Source organism: Silurus aristotelis (genome assembly GCF_946808225.1).
Source record: "Silurus aristotelis genome assembly, chromosome: 11".
Classification (NCBI taxonomy): Eukaryota; Metazoa; Chordata; class Actinopteri; order Siluriformes; family Siluridae; genus Silurus; species Silurus aristotelis.
In genome coordinates, this window is record NC_139584.1 from 29,911,460 (window position 1) to 29,938,959 (window position 27,500).

The 27,500-nt window shown below is 42.0% G+C and overlaps 2 protein-coding genes across 4 annotated transcripts in view; both read left to right on the forward strand.

The window, feature by feature from the left end:
• Positions 1-6: 6 nt before the first annotated feature.
• On the forward strand, positions 7-4,568 carry LOC310733241 (dematin-like). Its single transcript, XM_083554308.1, has 9 exons — positions 7-148; positions 240-364; positions 2,471-2,576; positions 3,533-3,582; positions 3,791-3,839; positions 3,903-3,940; positions 4,034-4,099; positions 4,230-4,310; positions 4,430-4,568. Exons 1-9 carry the CDS (start codon positions 31-33, stop codon positions 4,541-4,543), a joined length of 747 nt encoding a protein of 248 aa, XP_083410434.1. The 5' UTR covers positions 7-30; the 3' UTR covers positions 4,544-4,568.
• Positions 4,569-8,598: 4,030 nt separating this feature from the next.
• The window catches only part of LOC310733229 (actin filament-associated protein 1-like 2), a 25,341-nt gene continuing 6,439 nt past the window's right edge, over positions 8,599-27,500 (forward strand). For 2 of the 3 annotated variants that reach the window (XR_014535667.1, XM_083554284.1), the window contains exons 1-12: positions 8,601-8,815; positions 15,563-15,700; positions 17,516-17,640; positions 23,074-23,176; positions 24,283-24,494; positions 24,606-24,782; positions 25,074-25,166; positions 25,311-25,407; positions 25,566-25,777; positions 25,967-26,070; positions 26,176-26,296; positions 26,738-26,816. Coding sequence is in view for 2 of the 3 variants with exons in the window: in XM_083554284.1 (XP_083410410.1) it covers positions 8,800-8,815; positions 15,563-15,700; positions 17,516-17,640; positions 23,074-23,176; positions 24,283-24,494; positions 24,606-24,782; positions 25,074-25,166; positions 25,311-25,407; positions 25,566-25,777; positions 25,967-26,070; positions 26,176-26,296; positions 26,738-26,816 (1,477 nt within the window). In the remaining variant the exon portion in view is untranslated. Of the gene's footprint in view, positions 8,816-15,562; positions 15,701-17,512; positions 17,641-23,073; positions 23,177-24,282; positions 24,495-24,605; positions 24,783-25,073; positions 25,167-25,310; positions 25,408-25,565; positions 25,778-25,966; positions 26,071-26,175; positions 26,297-26,737; positions 26,817-27,500 lie in introns of all 3 variants that reach the window. The other variant, XM_083554283.1, reaches the window with a different exon arrangement.

The window sequence follows — 27,500 nt, forward strand, 5'->3', positions numbered from 1 at the left end:
GATGCATCTAATGTTCCTCAGAGTAAACACATGGAGGATTTGATTATCGAGTCGTCTCGTTTTCCCGCCGCTCAGCCGCCTGACCCAAACCTGCCATCTAAGATCGAGACGGAGTTCTGGCCCTGTCCCCCATCCCTTGCTGTGCTGGGTAACACACACACACACACACACACACACACACACACACACACACAAACACGTGTTCACTGTGTATACTACTACCCCCCCCCCCCTTTTAGAGACAGAATGGAGGAGAAAGTCCACTTCTCAGAACACAGCAGGAGAGGAGGAAGAGGAGGATGAGTATGATGAAGGTGATGACCTTTGGAGACTCAGACAGATGCAGAAACAGGAACTCAACAAGGTACAATGACACCAGGGAGAAGGGTATAGGGTACAGTGTGTAGGGTACAGGGTATAGGGAGTACGGTGTGAGGTATATTGTAGAGGAAGTAGGGTCTAGGGTATAGTGTACAGGGTTTAGGATGTAGGATGTAGTGTACAGGGAATAGGGTGTAGGGTATAGTGTAGAGGAAGTAGGGTGTAGGGTATAGTGTAGAGGAAGTAGGGTGTAGTGTACAGGGAGAGGGTGTAGGTTATAGTGTAGAGGGAGTAGGGTGTAGGGTATAGTGTAGAGGGAGTAGGGTGTAGGGTATAGTGTAGAGGAAGTAGGGTGTAGTGTACAGGGAGAGGGTGTAGGTTATAGTGTAGAGGGAGTAGGGTGTAGGGTATAGTGTAGAGGGAGTAGGGTGTAGGTTATAGTGTAGAGGGAGTAGGGTGTAGGGTATAGTGTAGAGGGAGTAGGGTGTAGGGTATAGTGTACAGGGAGTAGGGTGTAGGGTATAGTGTAGAGGGAGTAGGGTGTAGGGTATAGTGTAGAGGGAGTAGGGTGTAGGGTATAGTGTACAGGGAGTAGGGTGTAGGGTATAGTGTACAGGGAGTAGGGTGTAGGGTATAGTGTAGAGGGAGTAGGGTGTAGGGTATAGTGTAGAGGGAGTAGGGTATAGTGTAGAGGGTGTAGGGTATAGTGTAGAGGAAGTAGGGTGTAGGGTATAGTGTACAGGGAGTAGGGTGTAGGGTATAGTGTAGAGGGAGTAGGGTATAGTGTAGAGGGAGAAGGGTGTAGGGTATAGTGTAGAGGGAGAAGGGTGTAGGGTATAGTGTAGAGGGAGTAGGGTGTAGGGTATAGTGTACAGGGAGTAGGGTGTAGGGTATAGTGTACAGGGAGTAGGGTGTAGTGTACAGGGTGTAGGGTGTAGGGTATAGTGTAGAGGGAGTAGGGTATAGTGTAGAGGAAGTAGGGTGAAGGGTATAGTGTAGAGGGAGTAGGGTGTAGTGTACAGGGTGTAGGGTATAGGGTATAGTGTAGAGGGAGTAGGGTATAGTGTACAGGGAGTAGGGTGTAGGGTATAGTGTAGAGGGAGTAGGGTGTAGTGTACAGGGTGTAGGGTATAGTGTACAGGGAGTAGGGTGTAGGGTATAGTGTAGAGGGAGTAGGGTGTAGTGTACAGGGTGTAGGGTATAGTGTACAGGGAGTAGGGTGTAGGGTATAGTGTAGATGGAGTAGGGTATAGTGTACAGGGAGTAGGGTGTAGTGTACAGTGAGTAGGTTGTAGGGTATAGTGTAGAGGGAGTAGGGTGTAGTGTACAGGGAGTAGGGTGTAGGGTATAGTGTAGAGGGAGTAGGGTGTAGTGTACAGGGTGTAGGGTGTAGGGTATAGTGTAGAGGGAGTAGGGTGTAGTGTACAGTGAGTAGGGTGTAGGGTATAGTGTAGAGGGAGTAGGGTGTAGTGTACAGGGTGTAGGGTGTAGGGTATAGTGTAGAGGGAGTAGGGTATAGTGTACAGGGTGTAGGGTATAGTGTACAGGGAGTAGGGTGTAGGGTATAGTGTAGAGGGAGTAGGGTGTAGTGTACAGGGTGTAGGGTGTAGGGTATAGTGTAGAGGAAGTAGGGTGTAGGGTATAGTGTAGAGGGAGTAGGGTGTAGTGTACAGGGTGTAGGGTGTAGGGTATAGTGTAGAGGGAGTAGGGTGTAGTGTACAGGGTGTAGGGTATAGTGTACAGGGAGTAGGGTGTAGGGTATAGTGTAGAGGGAGTAGGGTGTAGTGTACAGGGTGTAGGGTATAGTGTACAGGGAGTAGGGTGTAGGGTATAGTGTAGAGGGAGTAGGGTATAGTGTACAGGGTGTAGGGTATAGTGTACAGGGAGTAGGGTGTAGGGTATAGTGTAGAGGGAGTAGGGTGTAGTGTACAGGGAGTAGTGTATTATGCTGAGGTATTTGTATCATTAAAATGCCAAATCCACAGGCTTGATCAGATTACCCACAATCCTCTGGGGTTTCTATTTCCTGTTTTACTGTGGACCTTTTACATTCTCCTCCTCATCCCACTATCTCTTTCTCTCTCTCTCTCTCTCTCTCTCTCTCTCTCTCTCTCTCTCTCTCTCTCTCTCTCTCTCTCTTTCTCTTCAGATTCAATCTAATTTAGGGAAGTTGATCCTGAAGGAGGAGATCGAGAAAGTGACTCCAATGCGCAGAAAAACTCGTTCTCTCCCCGACCGCACGCCCCCTCACCTCGGTGTGTATCTGTGTGTATCGATGTGTGTGTGTGAGTGTGTGTGTGTGTGTGTGTGTGTGTGCATCCTCATTTGGGTGACATCAAGAGTGTGATTATAGTCTTTAAACACTACAGAACACTGGAGAGTGAGAACTAACATGAGCACTGGAGTGTGTGATTATAAGTGATGTCCTCTCTACAGTCATTTAAAGTCATTTGAGATGATGGAACCAGAAGCTACTGAGCAACTCATAAAATAGCTCAACATTTGAGATCATCAAAGATCCAACACTCCAGGAGTCCAAACTTTACATGAAGTGGAATCCAATTGGCACTGGTACGTCTGTAGATTGTTCGGAAAGTTTGTGGGCATCTACTTTTTTAATGCTCCATAATCTTCATGAGGTGGGACGTGACTGGAGCTGGAGGAACCTCAGGATGCCTCGGGATGGGGAGAGAAAGAGAAGCAGTGGAGAGGAATTAGCGTAGCTGCTGTTCATGATATTAACAGCACAAGTTGATAATGTGCATGTGATCAGATGTTCTGGAGCACAAGGTTATGATGTGATGTGTGTGATGTGTGTTATGTGTAGGCTTTGCTAAAAACATACGTCTTTAATCTGCACTTAAACTGGGAGAGTGTGTCTGAACCCCGAACACTGTCAGGAAGACTGTTCCAGAGTTTAGGAGCTAAATGTAAGAATGTTCTACCACCTTTAGTGGACTTTGCTATTCTAGGAACTACTAGAAGCCCAGAGTTTTGAGATCTCAGGGAGCGAGACGGATTGTAGCGTGTTAGTGTGTCTGTGTGTGTTTATTTGCATTTGTATGTATGAATGTATGTGTGTGTGTGTGTGTGTGTGTGTGTGTCTGTGTGTGCTTGTGTGTGTGCATGCGTGTGTGTGTGTGTGTGTGTGTGTGTGTGTGTGATGCTCAGTATCTGGTTGTGAAAGTTAAACTCTGTGTTGTTTGTGCAGGAACCAGATCTCCATCGTTCCCCTCATACAGTCGGAGTGGGCTAAGCCGAGTAAGACACACACACACACACACACACACACACACACACACACACACACACACACACACACACACACACACACACACACACACACACACACAATCTTACTCTCAGTGTAAACAACATGATGGCAGGAACTGACATTTTTACACACATTAAACTCTGTGTGTTTGTGTGTGTGTGTGTGTGTGTGTGTGTGTGTGTGTGTGTGTTATAGCTCCAGTCTGCAGAGTTTTCCTCCTCACACAATGATACAGCTAATCACAGTAAGATATTCTATTCTATTTTATTGTATTCTATTCTTTAATACTGCTCTTATGTGCTCTTAGTGAAATTATCTTTTGTTTGTCCTTTTACAGGTTTCCAGGTGAGATATTTTATTATTCTCTTTATTTCTACTTATCTACTTTTGCTGCCTGTGTGTTTCTATTATTGTGTGTGTGTTTGTGTGTGTGTGTAGAACGGCGTTGCTCAGGGCAGGAGGATGGACAGAGGGAACTCACTGCCCACCATGCTCGAGCAGAAGGTCAGATTTCGACCCGAATACTTAACACACGCCAACTACTGAGCACAAAATTCACAAACACATGCAGAACATCTGAGGAAATGTTGTGTGTGTGTGTGTGTGTGTGTGTGTGTGTGTGTGTGTGTTAAAGATTTATCCCTACGAGATGCTCATGGTGACTCATCGAGGAAGAAATAAACTTCCACCAGGAGTGGACAGGACCAGGCTGGAGGTTTCAACACACACACACACACACACACACACACACACACACACACACACACACACACACATACCTTTTTTTAATACCTGTAGGGGGCAGCACTGATTAATCTCCTCCCTGTTCCACAGAGACACCTCTCTCCGGAGGAGTTTGAGAATCTGTTCGGCATGACGATGGAGGAGTTCGATCGCCTGTCGTTCTGGAAGAGGAATGAAATGAAGAAAAGGCTCTCGCTCTTCTAACACCATAAACAGGAAAAAACACTCGCGCAATCACAACACATTTCTCTCAAGGAGAACGACATGAGAATCCACCAGCAGGATGAAAAGTCACACACACACACACACACACACACACACACACACACACACACACACACACACACACACACACACACTCACCATGTCTGTATTTGCGATGATGATGGTGATGATGATTTAACACAGATGCACCCCCAGCTCCAGGCGTGTGCTAATCTTCACGTCTTCAAAAAAATATATATATCAATACGACATTCCGATAAATTGTTACAAACAAGCCGCGGTTGTGGGCGGGGCTTAAATCTGTCCCGTTTTGTAGGCAGCACTCAGGAGGACAGCTATTTCTGACAGAGCTAGCTACGATATATACAATATATAGCTATTATATAGACGTGTATCTGCTCTGCTCGGTTAACGTTGAAAGGCACAAGCGTTTATTTCTCTTCCTGGAATTTTGAATCGGAAGTAGATTTGGACGAAACAGACGAGCGTCCATATTTTACGCATGTTTGCGCAGAGTATACGGTGATATTTCAATCAAGTTTATTTTTTTTATTCTATGCAAATTAAGATAATCTTTATGAAGCAGGAAAATCGAACAAAATCGAACCAAATTTTCTATTGTATCATTTCTACAAAGCAACAAGCTACAAAAGTATCGGTAGCTACACGCCCACAAAAGACACGTCATACCGTCCAATCAGATTAATCTTGCAGCTGGAAACAATCGTAACTGGTTAACCCATATAAGTTTAAACATCACTGCTAATGGTACCTACCTGGTCATAATAATACTACATCTGCAGATAACAATCGTAACTGATTAAGAGCCAATGAAAAAAGAGCAGAGGTGTGGCTTAAGTCAGCATCACCTTGGGTTAGTTTTGAAAGTGTGTTTTTAAAAAAAATGCATCTAAAATCTGATTAGCACTGATCAAGTTAGTTTAGTGATAATAAATAAATAATAAATTAACCGTAGATCACAGTTATGATGAGACGGAAATGTAATCCGCACCCGGCTTCCTGTTTTTTTTAATAGATACAAAGTTTCCACAGAGAGCTGAATCGACCAATCAGAGCGAAGGTGATCTATTTACACGGAATGTATCCACTTACGATGATGATGGATTGAAAGACGAGCACATGATCAATATCGTCTCCAGTCTTAACTCGAACTCGTGTATTGATCACAAAGCTCCACCCCTTCTCTCTCTCTCTCTCTCTCTCTCTCTCTCTCTCTCTCTCTCTCTCTCTCTCTCTCTCTCTCTCTTTCTCTTCTCCCTTTATTTTGCTGCTAATGCATTATTAAGCACCTTTTCACCATTAGGTCTCGTCTCTTATGGACGGATGGAGAGTTTGAATGATGTCCTCATTTCATCCACTTTATTTTAAAATCCACACTTCCTGTTTGTAGCACAGCGAGCAGCTACAGTATCTCAAGGCACTAGCGATCATATGAACATGAACTGCTAATGATAAATGAACAATATATATAGTTTGCTAGTTTAGCTAACTACACTTATCAGCAGATGTAGATATTAATAATAATGGCTAATTACTGAGGTGACTTAAACTAGCATGATTGTAAGTCATGAGCCCCATTCGCTTTTATTAGTGTGTTCGGAGGTTTGTTTCAGATCATTTCTTCAATTATATGTATGTTTTGCCGTACTGCTAGCTAAGAACTGGCTTTAGATGGTTAGCTAGAGTGCGCTAACCTGACAGGAATCACATTGTTGTCATAAAAGAGCTGCAGGATGGTAAGATGTCTAGGGTGCAGAGATTTTATATCAATGCTATACTACAAAATATATCTTGACAGGATTATTTTATATTTATTCTTTTATATCTATGCTTTAACCGTGAGAAGTGCCTCACCAGTGACACTAGAAAACTAACTCCTGTGAAATATCCTGACTGGAATTTTTGTAATATTATGAAATAGCTTCAAATTTGAGCAAAATGACTAGCATGGGCTACCATGACAGGAATTCTGACAGGAATTTAATTTAAATCCATGGCAATAAACTCTGTCTAATGTTAGCTCGTTGGCTAGTAAGAGCTATCTGGTCAAGAAACCTGAGAATTCTAATTTGAGAGTAAATCTGACAAGTCAAACCCATATAAGTTTAAACATCACTGCTAATGGTACCTACCTGGTCATAATAATACTACATCTGCAGATAACAGCTAGCTAGCAATGCTAGCATGCTAATAGTAGTATACCATGTGCTCGCTGCTGAGAGTGATAGCCGGGAAGTTGCTAACTGAAAAATATCTTTAAGAGTTATATGGATAAGATGAAGATTAATGAGAGTATTGGAAAGTTTTTTTTTCTATTATTCTTTCTCTCTTTCCATCTCAACCTGACAGAAAAAGAGACATTCCACATAAAAACTTTTATCCAGCGCTTTTTTGTTAGTGACAATAGTAACCATAGAGATTAGCATTTTTATTTCAGGAGCAGAATTTAGACATTTAGAAGACAGCCAATCAGATTTTAGAAGCTGGGCTTGAATGATCAAATTCCATAGTGTAAATATGATTAATTTTGTAGTTCAATTAATATTTATAAACTGTTTATTAATCAAAGTTAGTGACAGCGTGACGACTTCAGCAGCTACGGATGAGATTAATGAGGAAGATCCAGTTACTGGATAATAATAAATTAATACTGGATCCTGTTACACATCACTTATACATTGATCCCGTTACACATCAATTACACACTGGATCCCGTTACACATCAATTACACACTGGATCCCATTACACATCAATTACACTCTGGATCCTGTTACACATCACTTACACACTGGATCCCGTTACACATCAATTACACACTGGATCCTGTTACACATCACTTACACACTGGATCCCGTTACACATCAATTACACACTGGATCCTGTTACACATCACTTACACACTGGATCCCGTTACACATCACATACACACTGGATTTCGTTACACATCACTTACACACTGGATCCTGTTACACATCACTTATAGATTTATCCTTTGTTTCTTCTTTCTTTTCTTTCTTTCTTTCTTTCTTTCTTTCTTTCTTTCTTTCTTTCTTTCTTTCTTTCTTTCTTTCTTTCTGATTAAAAAATAACAAAATAAATGTTGATTGGTTCAGTGAGTATTTGTTGTAACTAAGACATAATTGTTCTGTTGTTTTTTCTCATAATAAGGAGTTTTATTATCCTGATTTTCTTTAGTAAACCGTTAACAACTTGGATTTATGTTAAATAAAAAGTTTTGGGATTTGACTGTATCCCTGTGTGTGTGTGTGTGTGTGTGTGTGTGTGTGTGTGTGTGTGTGTGTGTGTGTGTGTGTGTCTGAGCTCTGTAAGCGTTATTAAGAGAGTAAACAGTCGTCTCTTCTGGAGTGATATCTATCATGGAACCACCTGCCCAGTCACTGCACCTAAATCCTACCAAAATGCTCTGGGATGAAGAAAAATCTCCAACTAGAGGAGAACATCTCTGGAGAGGTTTACAGAAGACATGGGAAAATATTGCAGCTGAATGTTTGGAGAAATTAACTGTTCGGCTGCTGAGAGTGTGTAAATGATAAGGGAGGATTTTCCAATGAGAATAAAGTTCTGGATATTTATAGATTTGTGTAAAACCTAAAGGAACATGCATGTGTTTCAAAATCAGACTAGGTGTTTCCACACTTTTTACAGTCACTGTACATATATAAAAATTAAGCCTATTAAATAGAAATAAACACCCAATCCCATGACGCTTTGATATATACTGTATTTGGATTGAAATGATTACTTTCCGGTTTCCTCCACAAGGTGGCGCAGTTGGAGCTGATTTGTGAACAACTGGCACAGATTTGTTCCCAGACCTGATTCCAAATCTTTTTTCTGACCCTACGAGGTTACTCTGTGCTGATGTAGAGAGTGATTCCTGCACTATTTAGTGCCCTAGTTGTTGGTTTGGGAGTGGTCCTGAATGGGAGCCTGTTGTAAAGTGAAAAGAGAGAGAGAGAGAGAGAGAGAGAGAGAGAGAGCTGGAAAGTCAGAGACAGAGGGAGTTTTGGAGAACAGAAGTGCACTTAGTTGTGGTGTGTCCTGAAGTCTCCTGTTTGGTTTCTTTAAATGCTGCTGCAGTTTTGATTTGGTATCAGTCGATCCAGGGATGGAGGGATGAACAGAGGGCAAGAAGAAACGTCTCTCACTGGGGGTTTTAAACAAATACTCATCTTTTTTTCACCTTCCAGAAATGGACAAACAAAAAGGTAAAGCTTTTAATCTATAATAATTTACAACACACACACACACACACACACACACACACACACACACACACACACACACACTTCTTTCATCTTGTTCATTCATGTACACATCAAAGACACACGCATTGTAACATTGTATCGCTGTGTTTTGCATTGATCTTTATTGGATGCTGCGTTCTGATTGGTCAGAAGGAATTGATTAATTATCTACAACAGCAGCCCTGAGATGATCACGTACTCATTCCGTGACACACGTGAACGTTTCCATAGTAACCGCTCCTTCACAGGGACGCGTGAGTTTTCATGAAGTAAGGAGTCTTCAGTGTCAGAGGTTAGGCTGTAACTTCTCTGCCATCTTCAGGACAGAGCGTTTATCACTGCTGGAATGTACAGGTAACTACAAAGGGATAAATATTGTGGTGATTTCTGTCTGGAGATGCTGCGGTTGCTGTGGTATAAGAGGAATTAAACACGTGAATCTGGCGATAAAACAGACTCTGACACACGACTGCCCCAGCGTTTTATTTGGGAGTAGGGCCCTTAGGTAGCAGCATGTGTGTAGAAGGTTCCATAAGCTCCATAAGACAGCTGTCTTCTTTCATTTGGACAAATGTGAAGAAGTATCAGATGTTTTCTTTACTTAGGAGACAATCCCATAATCCCCTTCACCAGACAGGACGCACACATGAAAGCGTGGGACAATATGGGCGACAAAAGTTTGATCGATTAACAAGCGGAATTTTATTTCATCGTATTAACATGGTAGAATCCTAATCAGTGATTATTACGATGTGTCACGTGATCCTGATTTCATATCGTCCCGTCTGCTGCCGTCGTCATGGTGACCAGAATTATGGGATTGTCTCTAAGAAATATGACAACGTTACAATTCGATAGCAAATGTAATCAGGGCGGAGCCAGGGGTGTGGCCTAAGGTCTGATACGTTTCGGTTTGTAGGTGAGCTTTACGTGACGTGATGCATTGCAGACGTGAGACATGTATGAGATCTGCTGGAGACCATCGTGGAGTCTCAGGAGAGTCTGGAGTTTATTTGTATTAGCGGCTGCTGATAGCCTTCACCATTCAATGGGCCAGTGTGTGTGTGTGTGTGTGTGTGTGTGTGTGTGTGTGTGTGTGTGTGTGTGTGTGTGTACATGTGTGTGTAAGAGAGAGAGAGAGTGAACAAGCAGCTGTTGTAAAGAGGCCCTCACACACACACACACACACACACACACACACACAAACACACACACACACTCAAAAAAAAAAAAACACACACACACACACACACACACACACACACATTCACATTCACATACACACATTCACACATACACGAAAAAACACACACATACACACACTAAAAACACACACGCACACAAAACACACAACTTTGTGTGTGTGTGTGCGTGTGTGTGTGCAGTCTTCTGTATTAAACTGTTATAAATGACAGACCACAGCAGCAATAATAATAATAATAATAATAATAATAATAATAATAATAATAATAATAGTAATAAATGAATATTACTACTAATAATAAGATGCATGCGTCCTGGTTTTTATTTCCCAGAATTCCCTGGGGCTCAGGTCGAGTGTCGTGTTTCTCAGCTGTTGTTTGAAGCAGCCGCTGCGTCTGGTTGAGGGATTGTGTAATCCAGGTGCATTGTGGGTCGGCATGTGTTGCGTCTCAGGTCTCCTCTCTTAATCCGGGGACAGGACACGTCTCACCTCCTCACACGCGTCTCACCTCCTCACATTGTCTCACCTCCTCACACGTGTCTCACCTTCTTACAGTGTCTCACCTCCTCACACACGTCTCACCTTCTCACAGTCTCACCTTCTCACACACATCTCACCTCCTCACAGTGTCTCGCCTCCTCACATGTGTCCCACCTTCTCACAGTGTCATACCTCCTCACACATGTCTCACCTCATAATTGTCTCACCTCCTCACACACGGCTCACCTCCTCACAGTGTCTCACCTTCTACAGTGTCTCACCTCCTCACACGCATCCCACTTCCTCACACCCGTCTCTCCTACTCACACAAGTCTCACCCCCTCACACGCGTCTCACCTCCTCACAGTGTCTCACATCCTCACGCATGTTTCACCTTTTCACAGTCTCACCTCCTCACACGTCTCTCGCTTCCTCTTCATTCACAGATACCACACGCTGTCATTATCACCCACAGAAACCCCACGTGTACTTTTTATTTGTTTTGTTTTTTTATCGTTAGTTGTTGTTTCTTTTGAACTTGTGAATAGAAGATAATATTCGCATCAACACCTCCTGACCTATCACAATCCAGATACACACACACACACACACACACACACACACACACACACACACACACACACACACACGTGTCTGCTCCATTCATTCCTCTTACTGTTTGTTTTTGTCTTCATTCTTCACTCATCTCTCATCTCACCAACAGAGTGGGAGGGTGAGGCATCTGAGCAATGCTTCTGATTGAAGAAACAACGGAAGAGAGAGAGAGAGAGAGAGAGAGAGAGAGAGAGAGAGAGAGGGAGAGAGGGGAAGAGAGAGAGAGAGAGAGAGAGAGAGAGAGAGAGAGAGAGAGAGAGAGAGAGAGAGAGAGAGAGTAACTGCTGTATAATGAGCTCAGCATGAATGGAGCCACTGTGGATTGTTTAAAAACACGACATGAATAAGATCTCACACACACACACACACACACACACACACACACACACACACACACACACTGCGGTTTCTGTACATGAGTACATTAAACTGCTGACTGATGCCACAAACAATATTGCTGCAGTCTTTCACCCCTGACCCCTGACCTGCTGTAATGACTATAATTGGGGTTTGTACTTGAGCTTTAACGATTGTAGTTGGAAAAGGAGGGATGAAAAGAGGGAAGGATTGAAGGATGGAGTGATGTCAGTCTGTGTTGAACTCCTTTCTGTTATTAGATTCCTCTTCCACAGGACAGTGGAAACTCAACGGTCTGAACTCTGGGTTACTGATCAGGGGGTGGAGCCCCTCAGCCCCCACGCTGTCCCTGTTGGGCCCTTGAACAAGGCCCTTAACTCCGAGGGCCCTGAATTTTTTGTACCACGGACTGTTTACACTTGTTTTTTCCATGGAACTTGGGGTTTGGTTTTATGTGCATAAAAAATTAACAATAACGAATATTATATTACTATTATACATATTAAACGATTTACTAGTGGAAGGCCATTAGGGTCACAGATACACTTACAAGGACTTTTACAAGACGGACTTTTGAAGAAAAGCTGGACATTGAGAGGAAAAGTTCCAAAACCACATCAAAATAGGTTAAGATTTTTTATCAAACATTTAGACTTTTGCATTTTCTTTCCTGCAGAATTTGCACAAAAACACAATTTGCCTCGGTTTTAAATCCCCAGAAAAACCATAATGCACTGAAACAAAAACGCAGGAAACCCCGGGGTGATGTGACGAGGTGAATATCGGTGCTTCTGCTGGAGATGATGTATGTGGAGGTGTAGTCGTGGCTTCAGTGAAAGGAGACGTGTTGAATTGTGATCATTGGGTTTCTTGCTTTAGTGATGATGTTCATTGTGACTGTATGAGATTCTGTGTGTGATGCAGCTCTGATCTGCTGCACTTCTCTATTATACTGATGTTTCTACAATCGTGACATCATAATGATGGGATTAAGAGGTGGATTGATTCAGGTAGAACATCACTGAAGGCCTCGGGGTAAAATGTATAGTCTACTATTAATTTAATTATTACAAATATAATTACCATATAATTCAACTCACCATAAAGCAGAATCAGTGTGAACTTCATTTACTTCAAAAAACTGCAACTGAAAAGAAAGCGGGAAATTGGAACATCTGGAAGTGTTGTTGTTAAAATAAAACACCTGCAGACTGTGAAAGTCAGTAAAATAAAAAAAAAGGTTAAAAAAAAAGAAAAAGAAAAAGATGACCTGTGTGGTCAGGTACCGAATGAGCCACAGCCGGTACCGGGACACGGCCTGGTGATTAGGGACCCCTGCCATAACCCTCTCTGCTGCAAATTATACACACACACCCCTCCCCACCACACACACTCTATACACACACTGTTCCCTGTGTAGTTTGTACAGTGTGTGTGTGTGTGTGTGTGTGTGTTAGGGGCTTTTCTCTGCATCTCTCATGGAATAAACAGTAGAATTCTCACAGGGTTACTGGAGGGCAGGAGCTCTGACACACCCTCAACATTACTTCTCTAACAAACACCGCAAACCCTACAGAGATCTCACCAGGAGTAGAGCATTGGAGAGAAAGATTGGAGAGGAGAAAGGGAGAGGGGGATAGAAGAAGAAGAGAGAAGAAGCAGGTGATGAGAGGAGAGGAAGAGAGACTGAATGAGTTTGTGGGTCAAATGTGGCGCAGATGTGGGTAAGATATGAGTCAGATATGGTACAAATGTGGATCAGATATGGTACAGATGTGGATCAGATGTGGGTCAGATATGAGTCAGATATGGTACAAATGTGGATCAGATATGGTACAGATGTGGGTCAGATATGGTACAGATATGGGTCAGATATGGTACAGATGTGGGTCAGATTTGGTACAGATGTGGGTCAGATATTGTACAGATGTGGGTCAGATCTGGTACAGATATGGGTCAGATATGGTACAGATGTGGGTCAGATATGGTACAGATGTGGGTCAGATATTGTACAGATGTGGGTCAGATCTGGTACAGATATGGGTCAGATATGGTACAGATGTGGGTCAGATATGGTACAGATGTGGGTCAGATATTGTACAGATGTGGGTCAGATATGGTACAGATGTGGGTCAGATATTGGACAGATGTGGGTCAGATCTGGTACAGATATGGGTCAGATATGGTACAGATGTGGGTCAGATATGGTACAGATGTGGGTCAGATATGGTACAGATGTGGGTCAGATATTGTACAGATGTGGGTCAGATATGGTACAGATGTGGGTCAGATCTGGTACAGATATGGGTCAGATATGGTACAGATGTGGGTCAGATATTGTACAGATGTGGGTCAGATATGGTACAGATGTGGGTCAGATATTGTACAGATGTGGGTCAGATCTGGTACAGATATGGGTCAGATATGGTACAGATGTGGGTCAGATATGGTACAGATGTGGGTCAGATATTGTACAGATGTGGGTCAGATATGGTACAGATGTGGGTCAGATATTGCACAGATGTGGATCAGATTTGGTAAAGATGTGGGTCAGATATGGTACAGATATGGGTCAGATGTGGGTCAGATTTGGTACAGATGTGGGTCAGATTTGGTACAGATGTGGGTCTAACGTGTGAGATATGGGTCAGACGTGGTTCAGACATGGGGTCAGATGTTCTCTGTGTAGTTTATTAATGAACTCTGTGTGACTGAACAAAACCTTTTCCTGGTTTCTTCTCGTGTGTTTAAAGCAAACAGGCCTTCAGCGGAGACGGATCTGGCACTCGGGCACTAACGGCTAACGTGCTAAATAAACACACACTCTAACCACATGTCAGTGACTGACACATCAGGGTCTCTCGTTTTTCTTTACTTCCATCTTCCTCTATGTTCAGAGCTTTCCCTCGTTTCAACCGGCCGGGTTTCCCCTCCCTCTCGAACGGATCCTGCAATCCAATCTCTCGCTCTCTTTCCATCTCTCTCTTTCTCCACATCTCTCTCTGTCTCACTCCTTTCCCTCTCTGTCTCACTCTGTTCTCGCTCTGTCTCACTCCATTCTCTTTCTGTCTCACTCCGTTCTCTCTCTCTGTCACACTCCGTTCTCTCTTTGTCTCTTTCCTATCTCTAGTTTTGATTTATTGTTAATCAGATATTGTGATTACAAAGGAATAAAGTGAGGGGGAGAGAAAAAGAGAAAAACAGAGATAGAGGGAGACAGAGACAGACAAAGAGAGAGAGTGAGAGGGGGAGGGAATATGTGATGGAGGAGGAGAAATACCACAACAATTTTACTAATTCTCCTTTACTGTGAAACCCTTTTATCTCACTGTGTGTGTGTGTGTGTGTATTGTGTGTGTTTGTGTGTGTATGGTGTGTGTTTGTGTTTATGGTGTGTGTGTGTGTGTGTGTGTGTGTGTGTGTGTGTGTATGGTGCGTGTTTGTGTTTATGGTGTGTGTGTGTGTGTGTGTGTGTGTGTGTGTATGGTGTGTGTTTGTGTGTATGGTGTGTGTGTGTGTGTGTGTGTGTATGGTGTGTGTTTGTGTTTATGGTGTGTGTGTGTGTGTGTGTGTGTATGGTGTGTGTTTGTGTGCATGGTGTGTGTGTGTGTGTGTGTGTGTGTGTGTGTGTGTGTGTGTGTGTGTGTGTGTGTGTTACAGACAGTAACTGAACGTGTCGTTTCTTTTGGACGGAGTGTAAACAGAAGCGTCTCTGTGTCTCTAAAATAAGAACAAATGAGAGAAATCTCCTCTTTTTTCGAACGACAGAAAAACAGAGTGAAATCGACCTCCAGTAACCTCCTGAGTCCAGACGAGTTGTCTGCGATTTTGGCAAACTTTATTGTGAGGATTTATCGTGATATCATCCTCATCCTCTTCTTCATCATCTCCATCCTCATCATCTTCTTCATCATCTTCATCCTCATATTCATCACACAACTGATTTATTAGATTTCTTGTTTTGTTAAAAATCGATTCTTTGATTGCGGTTTATTTCTGCAGTAATAATGAGTGCGATCAGTCATAACCCCAGATACGTTTTTGCTCCTCAGTTCTGGCTCGGCTGGTTCCGGACCTGCAGGCGTTCCTCCTGGTTCTGGACGGTGAGAACCTCAGCTACATTGCTCAGGCAAAGAAGAAGTCCATCTCAGAGCTTTTGTCCAAACTGCAGGAGAACAGAGACACGGCGGGTGAGTGTAAGCGGAGTGAAAAAAGTTTCGAAAAAAAAAAAACAGCAAACAGAAATCAATAACTGAGTGAAACATCAGAGGAGTTCCTGATCTCCAGGGTTCAGTCTCCTGTTTCCTGAAAAGACTCAAAAATACACAGGACTTCAGGAGTCGAGTGTCGAGCAACAGACATCATGAGATCTTCCACAAAGCTGCTGTTCCATAACACGACAGAAAGTTCTGTTAGCGATTAATGCTAAAAATTATAACACAAAAATTCAGTAATTTAGAGTCTTTGATCTTTAGATTATGAGGGAGAGGGAGATGTTCCAGACATTTATCTTCTTTTCCAATGTCACTGTTCTTCTTCTTCTTCTTCTCATTATTATTATTTATTGGTGAGTCATCAATGTGTGAGAAGAGAAGAGAAGAGAAGAGAAGAGAAGAGAAGAGAAGAGAAGAGAAGAGAAGAGAAAAGAAGAGAAGAGAGACACATTCATATATAAATCTCCAACAAAGCCTTGGAGACAATGAAACACACACTTGCTCTTTTCAAACACTGTGTTTTCACCATCACCATCTTCACCATCATCATCATCATCATTACCATCATATCTTCTTCACCATCATCTTCACCATCATCATCATCTTCACCTCTTTCAGTTTTTTTTATTGTATTTCTTTCATTTTTCCTTCTCTTCATTTTAATGATACATTTTGTAACGAATTCTTTGTGCCACTAAACGTTGCTTTTAATAAAATCAGTGCTGTGAAGAACACGTGGGTGAAGAACACGTGTGTGAAGCATATGTTAAGTGTGTGTCATGTAGAGGTCAGGCAGAGGTCACATAGAGGTCACAGAGGTCATGTCTAACACTCCAAGTATCTAAAGAGGGTCTCTGCAGTAAAAATTCCTCTGCTGCTGTGAAAAAACTGCTGCTTCATCACACACTCTTTCACATTCCATCTGTCTGCAGAACCTCAGATCATCTGTAGCTTCCTCAAACTTCACGTCTCATTCTATCTCATTTCATTCTCAGGGAAATGATCTGTGTGTTTGTGTTGTTTTATCTTAACCTGAGAAACCTGTAGGTGATTTCTAACAATCGCTCCTGGCTTCTCCTCAAACCGCGAGTCTGAGAGCAGGAATTCTCGCGGCACTGTGTGAGTCAGAGCTCGTTTCCTGAAACCAGAAGAAGGAAAAAAAACTCTGTACTGCATTGCAGAAGACGTTCAGTCATTCCTGAGGCATGTCATATCCACTGCAGTGCCAAAGAAAAGCCATAGAACATGGAGCTTAGCAAGACGTCACTCTGTGAGAGGAGAGGAGAAAAAAATGAGAATATATGAGAAGAGAAAAGAGGAGAAGGGAAAAGAGAAACAACAAAAGTGGAGAGCAAAGGAGAGGGCAGATAGGAGAGAAGAGAAGAGAATAGAGGAGAAAAGAGAGAAAGAGGAGAAAACAAGTAATGATAGGAGGGAAGAGCAGAGAAAGGAGGATAAAAGACAAGAGAAGAGAGTGACAAAAATGTGAGAAAAGAGAAGAGAAGGTAGAAGATATGAGAGTATGGGAGGAAAAGAGAAGAAAAGAATACGAGAAAAGAACGAGTGATAAGAGAGAAGAAAGGATAATAGAGAAGACATAAGAAGACAGAAGAAAAAAGAGAGGAAAGAGGAGATGAGAAAATATGAGAAAATGGAGGAAAAAGAGGAGAAGGGAAAGTCTCACCGACTTAGGAATGTCATTATCCTAATTAAAGGAGTGTGTGTGTGTGTGTGTGTGTGTGTGTGTGTGTGTGTGTGTGTGTGTGTGTGTGTGTGTGTGTGTGTCAGCAGTGGAGGATGCAGAGTACATGATCATGAATTGTCCCTCTGGAGGTCCTGTTAACGACCTCAGACCAAACTCGGGCAGTGATCCGGGTTTGGGTGAAAATCCTGGCTTTACGTGGCCTCGTCGCACGGTGAGTAACGTCACATCATATCACGCCACGTCACTCCACGTCACGTCATGTCGCATCAACACATATAAACTTTATCTACACTCCAAAAGCAGAATCTCCAGCAGAATATTTACATTAACAGCACGACACATTGCATTTAATAGCGAGCTGACGGTTTAATGATCGCACCAGGCCTAGCGTATGGCGCTAGCTAATGTTCTGGTAGCAGCACTACTAGAGAACATGCTAGTTATTGGTAAAGCGTATAGCTAACGCTAGTCACCTAGCTACTTTTTGAAGATGAGGGAGGGGGTGTATGTGATATTTAGAGAAAATCTTTTGCTGTAGGTGAATAAACCTAGAAATAAATTTGACTTGTTGGCGTCCAAAATCGTATTCAATCACGTGAACAATGAACACCTTAACGTGTATATTATGATTAGCCTGGAGCACACCGCACTAGCGTGCTAATGCTATAAAACCACAATAATAGTGCGGTTTAGATTCCAGGTGAAGGGAAAATGTGTCATAGGAGGATTTTTAGAGGCTCTGTTTCAGTGCTGGTCTCAGAGCAGAACATTTCACCCTTCAGCCTCTTTGTCCTCCACCTCACCTCGTACTCGACACCTCCTGAAAACATCAGGGCTCATCAAGGGAGACTTCCAGTCGGCCAGAAATGTCAAAAATGTGTTCTTGTGGAATTTGGCTGGATCGTTGCGTTATTGTGTCACTGTCGAGATTCGGCTCGACAATGAGCACCTTTATCACGGAACATTCCAGACTTTCTCCTCGCTCGGATCCAGTGAGGAGCAACGAAAGATCACGGTACGTAAGAGAGGAATAGAACCTTCTGAACCATATTTCCTTTGGCCTCAGGTTCAGTGTAGGGGGTGTGGCCTTTTGTGCATTCTAATGAAGAAGGTGTGGCCTGTTACTGATAGTGATGGAAAGATTGGACCATTTTAGTGACTTGGTTCTTTAAACCTCATTCATCAAAATGAACAAATTTTTTTTTTATTGATTTTGTTTCTTTGATCAGAAATAAAATGTTACATGATCAATAATCAGATCCTTAAAATGTTTAAATACACCAACTTTATCTATCGTTCCAATAATAAAAATGTTTTATTTTAGTTTTGTCCTATTAGTGTTACCTGTATTGTTTATAATGCAGGAAAAGCATTAAAGGGACTAGCAATAATGTAGATAGGCGTGCGGTATGACTAGCTTGCTAGCTAACCGGTTTAATTTGCGTTTTGTATTAAATTAGCAGCTTCAATTTAATCCTGGTGCGTTATAGGTAACTCAGACGGTTTCCCTGGTAACGTATGAGGTAAAACTGGAGCTTCTGTTTGAACAGATTTTATTTGCGTAGTGGTTTAGTAAAAACTATTTGTGAATGTAAAAATTTGGGACGTAGCCGTTAAGTCTTTAGATTCGATCTTACGTTCTTCTTTCTAGCAAGAACACCATCTCGAGAAGGATTGTGGCATTTGAGACGGAACCTGTGTGTATTTTTGGGGACGTTCATGTGCATGTGTGTGTATTTTAGGACACACTGGTTCTGTAGCAGTAATGACAGACCTGAATTTGCATGTGTGTGTGTGTGTGTGTTGTGGGTTTTACTGTATACGGCTTGTACTGATGCTGTGTTGTGGTCGGCCAATCCGAGGTTAGAAGGCGGCGGCTTGGACCGGCATTGTGTTGTGGTTGGGCGTTTCAGAGTTTCCCATCTGCAGTGAGGCCTCAGTGTGGATGCACTAGCTCATCTCACCCAAGGCTCGGGCAGGAGGTCAGAGGTCAAACCCTGCCCAGTAACCAAGACCTTTCAAGTGGCCTACCGCAGATAAATAAGAGTTAGAGTGTGTGTGTGTGTGTGTGTGTGTGTGTGTGTGTGTGTGTGTGTGTGAGAAAGTGTGTGTCAATGGGATTCTTTAAAATTCTTTAAGGTTTTTTGAGACTTTTCTTTTACTTACCTCACATATGTGTTCATTTCAGTAGTTCTGCCCTGAAGCTACAATTCAACTGGAATTAATGTCATGGTCGCTAGCAGCTAACTAACAATTTCCGCACCACTTGATAGAAAACGTTACAGGACTGTTTGATTTTGTTGATCACCAGAAGTTAGATACTAACTAACTAACTAGTTAACACCACATGACATCTTCACATGAAAAGTTTATCTTGGCTAGCTGTTTTTCTATCCAACAGATAATATCTAAACGAGTGAAAACGTTCACGAAATTCAGATCTAGCGTTAGATCCTTGACAGACCCACAGTCTGAAATAACTTGAGAGGAATCAGACTTACAGCTTAGATTAGCAGAGTTTGATCCAAGTCTGATTTTCTCCTATAATGCGATAGATGTGAATTTTTCCATGATTGTGTGAACGCAAAAATCTGATTAAACTGATCAAAAACCAGACCTTAAAAACTTTCACACACGGCCCCATAAATAGAGGTAAAACGTAAGCAAGAACCCATTAGATCTTTTTCCTGCTTCATCTTTGATGAAGTACATCAACACCAGATATTCAGATTGTGTAGAATGATGGGAAATTATAGATTCAAAAGGTGATGTCAAAAGGTTTTGAGACTCGCTCTGTTTAAGTACTTTATTTATCTACATGTTCACATGATCACCTTTAAAATAGTCCTCTTGCACAGCAATACAGCGTCCCCAAGGTTCTTCTGGAACGTCTCCTGCAAGTCTTTTTAAAGCGTGTCAAGCATCTTCTGCGATACGCACCAGATCTTTGCAATGGTGTCAAAACACCAAGCAAGATCTTTATCTTTGGGAAGAGGGCAGCAGGAGCCAAACCTGGTGAGAAGTGTGGTTGTGGAAGTGAGATCATGTTGTTGAAGCTCATGTGCTCGGTGCTAGAGGGTGCTCATGCTTTTGACACACTGACTTATGAAGGACGGTGTTCCCTGTGACTGTGCGTGCAGCCTCGTGCTGCCATCTGTTGGCATGTTACAAAACTAGTCTTAAAACATTTTGATATCAGCTTATACTCAATATTTAGGCAGCAAAACTAAAAGGAACCTGTTCAAGAACAGATACAGGTATACTGTGAATGTTGTCACCAAAAACATCTTTTAGGAAAGACAGATCCAATCCGATCAAAAACCGAGATAGTAGCAGGAGATAGAAACAGACACATCAGCTTTATTGCGTGTGGGGAAAACCACACACTTGATATGATAGGATCGGTTGATTTGAGGAATCGTTTGTGGAATGAGTCATCAGTAAACACACTGTTTGAGTCATAATGGATTGGGAAAATCCAATTTGCTATTGAGATGATGCTAAAACCACCACCTGGAAAGTTCTAGAAGACTTCACCATTTATTCGAGGAGATTTATCAGATCTACCGAAGTGTAGCAGATACTTACTGTTTTAGGACAGCGATTCTGAAGGTTCTCTTTCGACCATAAAATGAGATTGAAGAAATACAGATACAGAACTTATGTATGCTAGCAACTGACGATTGGCTGTAGTTTAACATTGTTAGATCGCATTTACGGACGATTTTAAATTGCAGCAACAATGAAAACAAGATCAAATTGACCGAAAGATCAACATTTACCTCAGATTATTTGGCAAATTGCTAACAAAATACTAAGAAAAACTATAATATAAAAATAGACGTATTTACACTAAACATTAGCCACTAACTGAATGGTTTGAGCCACATATAGAGTCAGAAGGTGCAAAATTGCAGAAGAACCTCACAAATGTTGTGAACATCATGGGAGTGAACGGTAGGAAAGGAATCTTTTTTGTAAATACACTGGTGATGAAGTCACTTGTGATGGCGCCATGAAGGACATGCCCACGTTTGGTAGAGAGTGTGTATGTTTTTGTATGTGTGCTCTGAGAATAAAGTTCTTGGCTGTAAATTTCTTCCACGGCTTCAAGAACGTTTTAAAAAAGTGCAGGATGTGAAGAGGAGGAACTTTATCTCAGAAAGGAAGTGCTGTGTTTATCTACGACGTCCATCTTAAAGGCTGAGAATCGTAATCCTATTGGTGGAAAGGAGAGGAAGTGGACGTTTTGCATGGTCAATTATGTCTGTCTACGTGATGGAGGGTAGAGAGGCACTTGTGATGGAGTGATAATGTGATGGAGTGATAGAACTCCCACTCATGTGGGGTGGGAGGGGGAAGAAAGTCAGATGGCTTGAGTCGGACTTTCAGAGACGATGAGGTCAGTGCAAAGCTCGAAGCGAGCAGACAGAACGATCTTCTCATCTCCTTCCATCCTTCCATCCTCCAGCATCTCTACATCCTTCCAGACAGGACACGAATGGGACATGGCTCTTTTGATCTCCGCTGCAGATATATATCTGAGGAACGAACTGCACATAAAGTACTCCTCCCTAAATGCCAAGAATGAAAACATGTAGAAGATCAAAAGGGAAGGAATAAATACATAACACCAAAAGCAAAAAAAATCTCCCAGTTCTTACACTGGAGAAATCGAGGAGACAAGGAGATAAACACGTGACGTAGCGTTTCTCAGTATTCTCAAATACGTGTCGGACTTTACACAAATTCAGATTTTGGATGTTTAGAGTTTTTTATTCTGTCACCGTTAAATTCCCTCACTCGTGTCGTTGGCACAGTGGCCTGATTACATCACACGTGTGAAGAGAGTGGATGTGAGTGAGGAAACTCAGCACAGACGTCTACACACGCTCAGACACTGAGAAGGTTTGGGTTCCTGTAGATCAGGGGTCCCAAACTTTTTTCTGTGAGGGCCATATCATTTTTCCTTTCTTTAATGGGGGTTGATCTGTAGCAGAAAACGCCATGGGCTTGAGTGACCACCAGTGTTATCATGGAGATTTTAATATGATTGAATTTGGTGTAGAGCAGACCTTGAGGTAGAAATGCTATCTGGAACAGTGGACTCCGAAAGGTCACTGGGTTTTTGAGGACACAATGACCTTGAACAGCTGAACAACCTTCATGTTTGGTCAAAAGGATGTTGTAGTTTTTAACTCCCAGTTAATTGCTTTTTACTAGATAACAGTTTGGGAGGAAGAAGTTCGTCATCCAACATGTTCTGTGTACATGAGTTAGGAGATGGTATGAATGGTTTGTGATATTCTGGAAAGCTCTCTCTCTCTCTCTCTCTCTCTCTCTCTCTCTCTCTCTCTCTCTCTCTCTCTCTCTCTCTCTCTCTCTCTCTCCATCTCTTTTTCATTCTTTCCCCAGAGAGCTGCACCAATTACTGTTTGAACTACTGATCTTCTGTAGATAGGGCATCGCCTTGGACAATTGAGCTGCCTGGAAGTTCAAAAGAATGTTTGAAATACCAGTTTGTTTTTCTGGATGTTTATGGTGTATCTTCATCATGGATGAGTGTGTGGGTGGTCATCGTGGATGACAGAATGATGGTTTTATTAACATATGTAATGGTATAAATTCTTGTGTGTTTCCTCAGTCTGTGGGTCCCGAGGTTCCTCCACGACCTCCTTACGGGTTGGAGGAAGATGAGGACTGTTATGAGGAGGCGGAGCCTTTTATTCCTGCCACTCAGTCTACAGGTTATTACACAGATCAATACAAACAGCACAGATCTCCCTAACCTTATTTACATACAGAGCATTCAGTACATAGCAGCAGTTCAGTATTTTATCCCATTAACATGATGAATTAAGTACTGACTAGTTTATACGTCTCATCTCTTTCAGTACTGACTAGTTTACGTGTCTCATCTCTTTCAGTACTGACTAGTTTACGTGTCTCATCTCTTTCAGTACTGACTAGTTTACACGTCTCATCTCTTTCAGTACTGACTAGTTTACACGTCTCATCTCTTTCAGTACTGACTAGTTTACGTGTCTCATCTCTTTCAGTACTGACTAGTTTACGTGTCTCATCTCTTTCAGTACTGACTAGTTTACACGTCTCATCTCTTTCAGTACTGACTAGTTTACACGTCTCATCTCTTTCAGTACTGACTAGTTTACACGTCTCATCTCTTTCAGTACTGACTAGTTTATACGTCTCATCTCTTTCAGTACTGACTAGTTTACGTGTCTCATCTCTTTCAGTACTGACTAGTTTACGTGTCTCATCTCTTTCAGTACTGACTAGTTTACACGTCTCATCTCTTTCAGTACTGACTAGTTTACACGTCTCATCTCTTTCAGTACTGACTAGTTTACGTGTCTCATCTCTTTCAGTACTGACTAGTTTACGTGTCTCATCTCTTTCAGTACTGACTAGTTTACGTGTCTCATCTCTTTCAGTACTGACTAGTTTACGTGTCTCATCTCTTTCAGTACTGACTAGTTTACACGTCTCATCTCTTTCAGTACTGACTAGTTTACACGTCTCATCTCTTTCAGTACTGACTAGTTTACACGTCTCATCTCTTTCAGTACTGGCTATTTTACACGTCTCATCTTTTTCAGTACTGGCTATTTTACACGTCTCATCTCTTTCAGTACTGACTAGTTTACACGTCTCGACTTTATCAGCTCTGGCTCTTTTACACGTCTCATCTTTTTCAGGACATGCTAGTTTACACGTCTCATCTCTTTCAGTACTGGCTAGTTTACAGATCACGTCTCTTACTAATCACCAGTTTACACGTCTCATCTCGTTGAGTACCAGTTAGTTTGATTTCTTGATTCCATCTCCTCAGAAAAACTGGACTCAGAGAGCAGTCATTATGAGTCGTATGGTGAGGAAGATGAGGATGTCCCTGTGGACAGAGCTCACTACATTCATTGTGGCTCGTCTCAGCCCTGTCTGCGTCCCGTCCTCGAGTCGCGGCTCTGCGAGTACCTGTGGAGGAAGAAGTGGCTCAATCATTGGACGCGTCAGCTCTGCATTATTAAACACAACTCGCTGCTGGTAAGGTGGAAGCCCTGCAAGAACACCTCATTAGAAACATCTAGTAGATATATTGGTTTGAGTTGCAAGATTACTGAATAAAAAAACGTATATGTGTTTTTTCTCTTGAAGTGTTTTAAGTGCGCTAAAGATCTCCAACCTCAGCTGGAGATGAAGCTGATGGGTTGCCAGGTTGTGTACAAGTCCAAACGCAATAAGAAGATGCAGTACAAGCTCAAGGTGGTGGGCAGATCCGACACGCTCATTCTGGGCTTCGAGAGCTGCAGCCAGGCAGAGGAATGGAGGAAGGTCTGGTTCTTCTTTCATTACAGCTACTCACCTGCTCATGTGTCTTGTTTCTCACATGTTGTCTCCAAAGTCTCATATAATGGATTGTACTTATATCATCATTATTTATAAAGCCTTAATATATATGTATATATATGTATATATATATGTATATATATATATATATATATATATATATATATATATATATATATATATATATATATATATATATATATATATACATATATATATACATATATATACATATATGTGTGTCTAAACTATGTCTCATGATTGTTTCGTCCTCAGGTCATTGAGGAGCTTAGCGGCTCTTCATACAGCGACCCGGAGTCCATGGGTTCTTCCTCCATCCTGAAGAGTGAAAGACTGGATTCTTGCAGGGTAATAATAATAATAATAATAATAATAATAATAATAATAATAATAATTATTATTATTATTATTATAATAACAATAAAAATAATAATGATAATAATTACAATAATTCATGATATTTTTACGCCCCCTGTTGCTGTGTGTCTGTAGTCGAGCTCAGTCCTCCACACCGACTCGGATGAGGAGATCATCTCTGCTCCATCTTCTGCTCTCAGCAGCACAGAGATGAAAAACTATAAGGACAGAGGTATTTTATATCACACCTTTATAAACTCTTTATAGATTATTATTACTGTTTATTATAAAGACAGCTGTGTGAACATAATATGTGTGTGTGTGTGTGTGTGTGTGTGTGTGTGTGTGTGTGTGTGTGTGTGTGTGTGTGTGTGTGTGTGTGTGTGGCAGGGTACCTGAACGTATTGATGAATTATCAGTGGCAGACTCTGTGGTGTCGTGTGGAGGCTGGAGTTCTGAACCTGTTCAGTGACGAAAGCTGTGAAGTGACGCCGCAGTACACGGTGCAGCTCAGGGGCAGCGAGATTCGACCCGATACCACTCACACACACACACACCGCATCTCTATCCTACAGCATGGAGACCCGGTAGCTGTCCTAGAGGTACACACACACACACACACACACACACACACACACACACACACACACACACACACACACACACACACACACACACATATTTTATGTTGTGGAGTGTGTAAAAATCTGTACATAATTCAGTGTGTGTGTGTGTGTGTGTGTGTGTGTGTGTGTGTGTGTGTGTGTGTGTGTGTGTGTGTGTGTGTTTAGGCGAGCTGTTTGAATGATAAAGAGCAGTGGGTCCAGCTCCTGCTGGATGGGAGCTCCACTGATGTTCTATCTTCTAATAAGCACAACAGTCACGAGTCGCTTAGGTATATACACACACACACACACACACACACACACACACACACACACACACACACACACTTTCCTAAATGTTTTTTTTTCCGAATCCATCTCCATGTTTCCTTCAGTGGCCTGAAGACGCGGACGCTCCCCAATGCCAACATGTACATGGACGACCCCTTTCAGCAGCTCAGTAGTTCAGTCCGAGAATCTCCAATCTACTGCAACACATCTGAACTGGAGCACATGGTACGGTCCAGAGTAGGGGGTCTGAATGAGAATGATATATAATATATAATTGTAGCTATTAGGAATACTGTGTGCAGTTGTAACTAGTTGTTTTTGTGCTACAATGGTACGATCCAGAGTAAGGGGGTTCTCGGGGCTTGGTCTCCAGGGAAAAATGTGTGGTTGGGGTAAATATCTGCCACCTAGAAGTCATTGTGTTTACACAGGTCTGTTATGTGAAGTTTGCTACTTGAGTTTTGCACTGGAGCTACATCGCTAACACGTAGCCTCCAGTTTAGTGCTATTCGGTATTATGTCACACCATTTCCATATCAAAACATTTTAAAACATCAAGACATATATATTTCTGCACACACACACACACACTCACACACACACACACACACACACACACACACACACACACACACACACACACACACGTTACATTTACTTTTTCAGTTTCAGAAATCCCACCCTGGTGTAAAAGGAGGGTCCGATTCTGTTGACTACAGCAACTGCGACATCTTCAGAAGCAACAGTGAGTCCTGCTTTCAAACTGGGGAGAATTTATATTCCTAAAAAAATGCTATTTATTGATTTAGTGCACGTTATTGACGGATGCTTGTCTCTTTTCCTGCACAAATGATTGTAGTAATGATAATAATTTGTGTTTTCTTTCCTGCTCTCGTGCATCACCTTGGTGCTTCCATGTCACACGTCTATGCTGCTTTGCATAACTTACGGTTAAAGTCTTCTTTGTTGCGTTTAATATAAAATGTTTTAAATTATTTGGGACGCACACTTTTTCCTGCTGCCGGTTGACTTGTACTGTGCGTCATTTTGCAAACGTATGTTACTGTCACACTAACACTCAACTTCAGCAGCCGATAACAGCATTGATAAATAATTGATAACAGCATTCGTTCACAAAGAATTTAATTATTGATTATTATCTATTTTGATGATTAGATGTTGCAGCCTGGTGTAGAATGTAATTTGACTAGTTGTATAAAAGAATAGGATTTAATTGTAAGTAACAAAATCATAGTATACTAGTAACTGTAGAGTGTGTGTGTGTGTGTGTGTGTGTGTGTGTGTGTGTGTGTGTGTGTGTGTAGTAATGTACAGTATGGAGTAATACTGAGTGAAATTCCTTTAATCATGTGGCATTTGAATTACTGTCTTCTCTAATTGGTCAAGAAAGTATGAATGCACACACACG

Bases quoted from the DNA above. Each gene is read 5' to 3' on its own strand.
- LOC310733241 (XM_083554308.1), top strand. From the start codon at position 31: ATGGAGGATTTGATTATCGAGTCGTCTCGTTTTCCCGCCGCTCAGCCG. The intron at 365-2,470 runs GTACAATGACAC...CTTTCTCTTCAG, and splicing joins AGAAACAGGAACTCAACAAG to ATTCAATCTAATTTAGGGAA. The intron at 3,840-3,902 runs GTAAGATATTCT...ATGTGCTCTTAG, and splicing joins CAATGATACAGCTAATCACA to TGAAATTATCTTTTGTTTGT.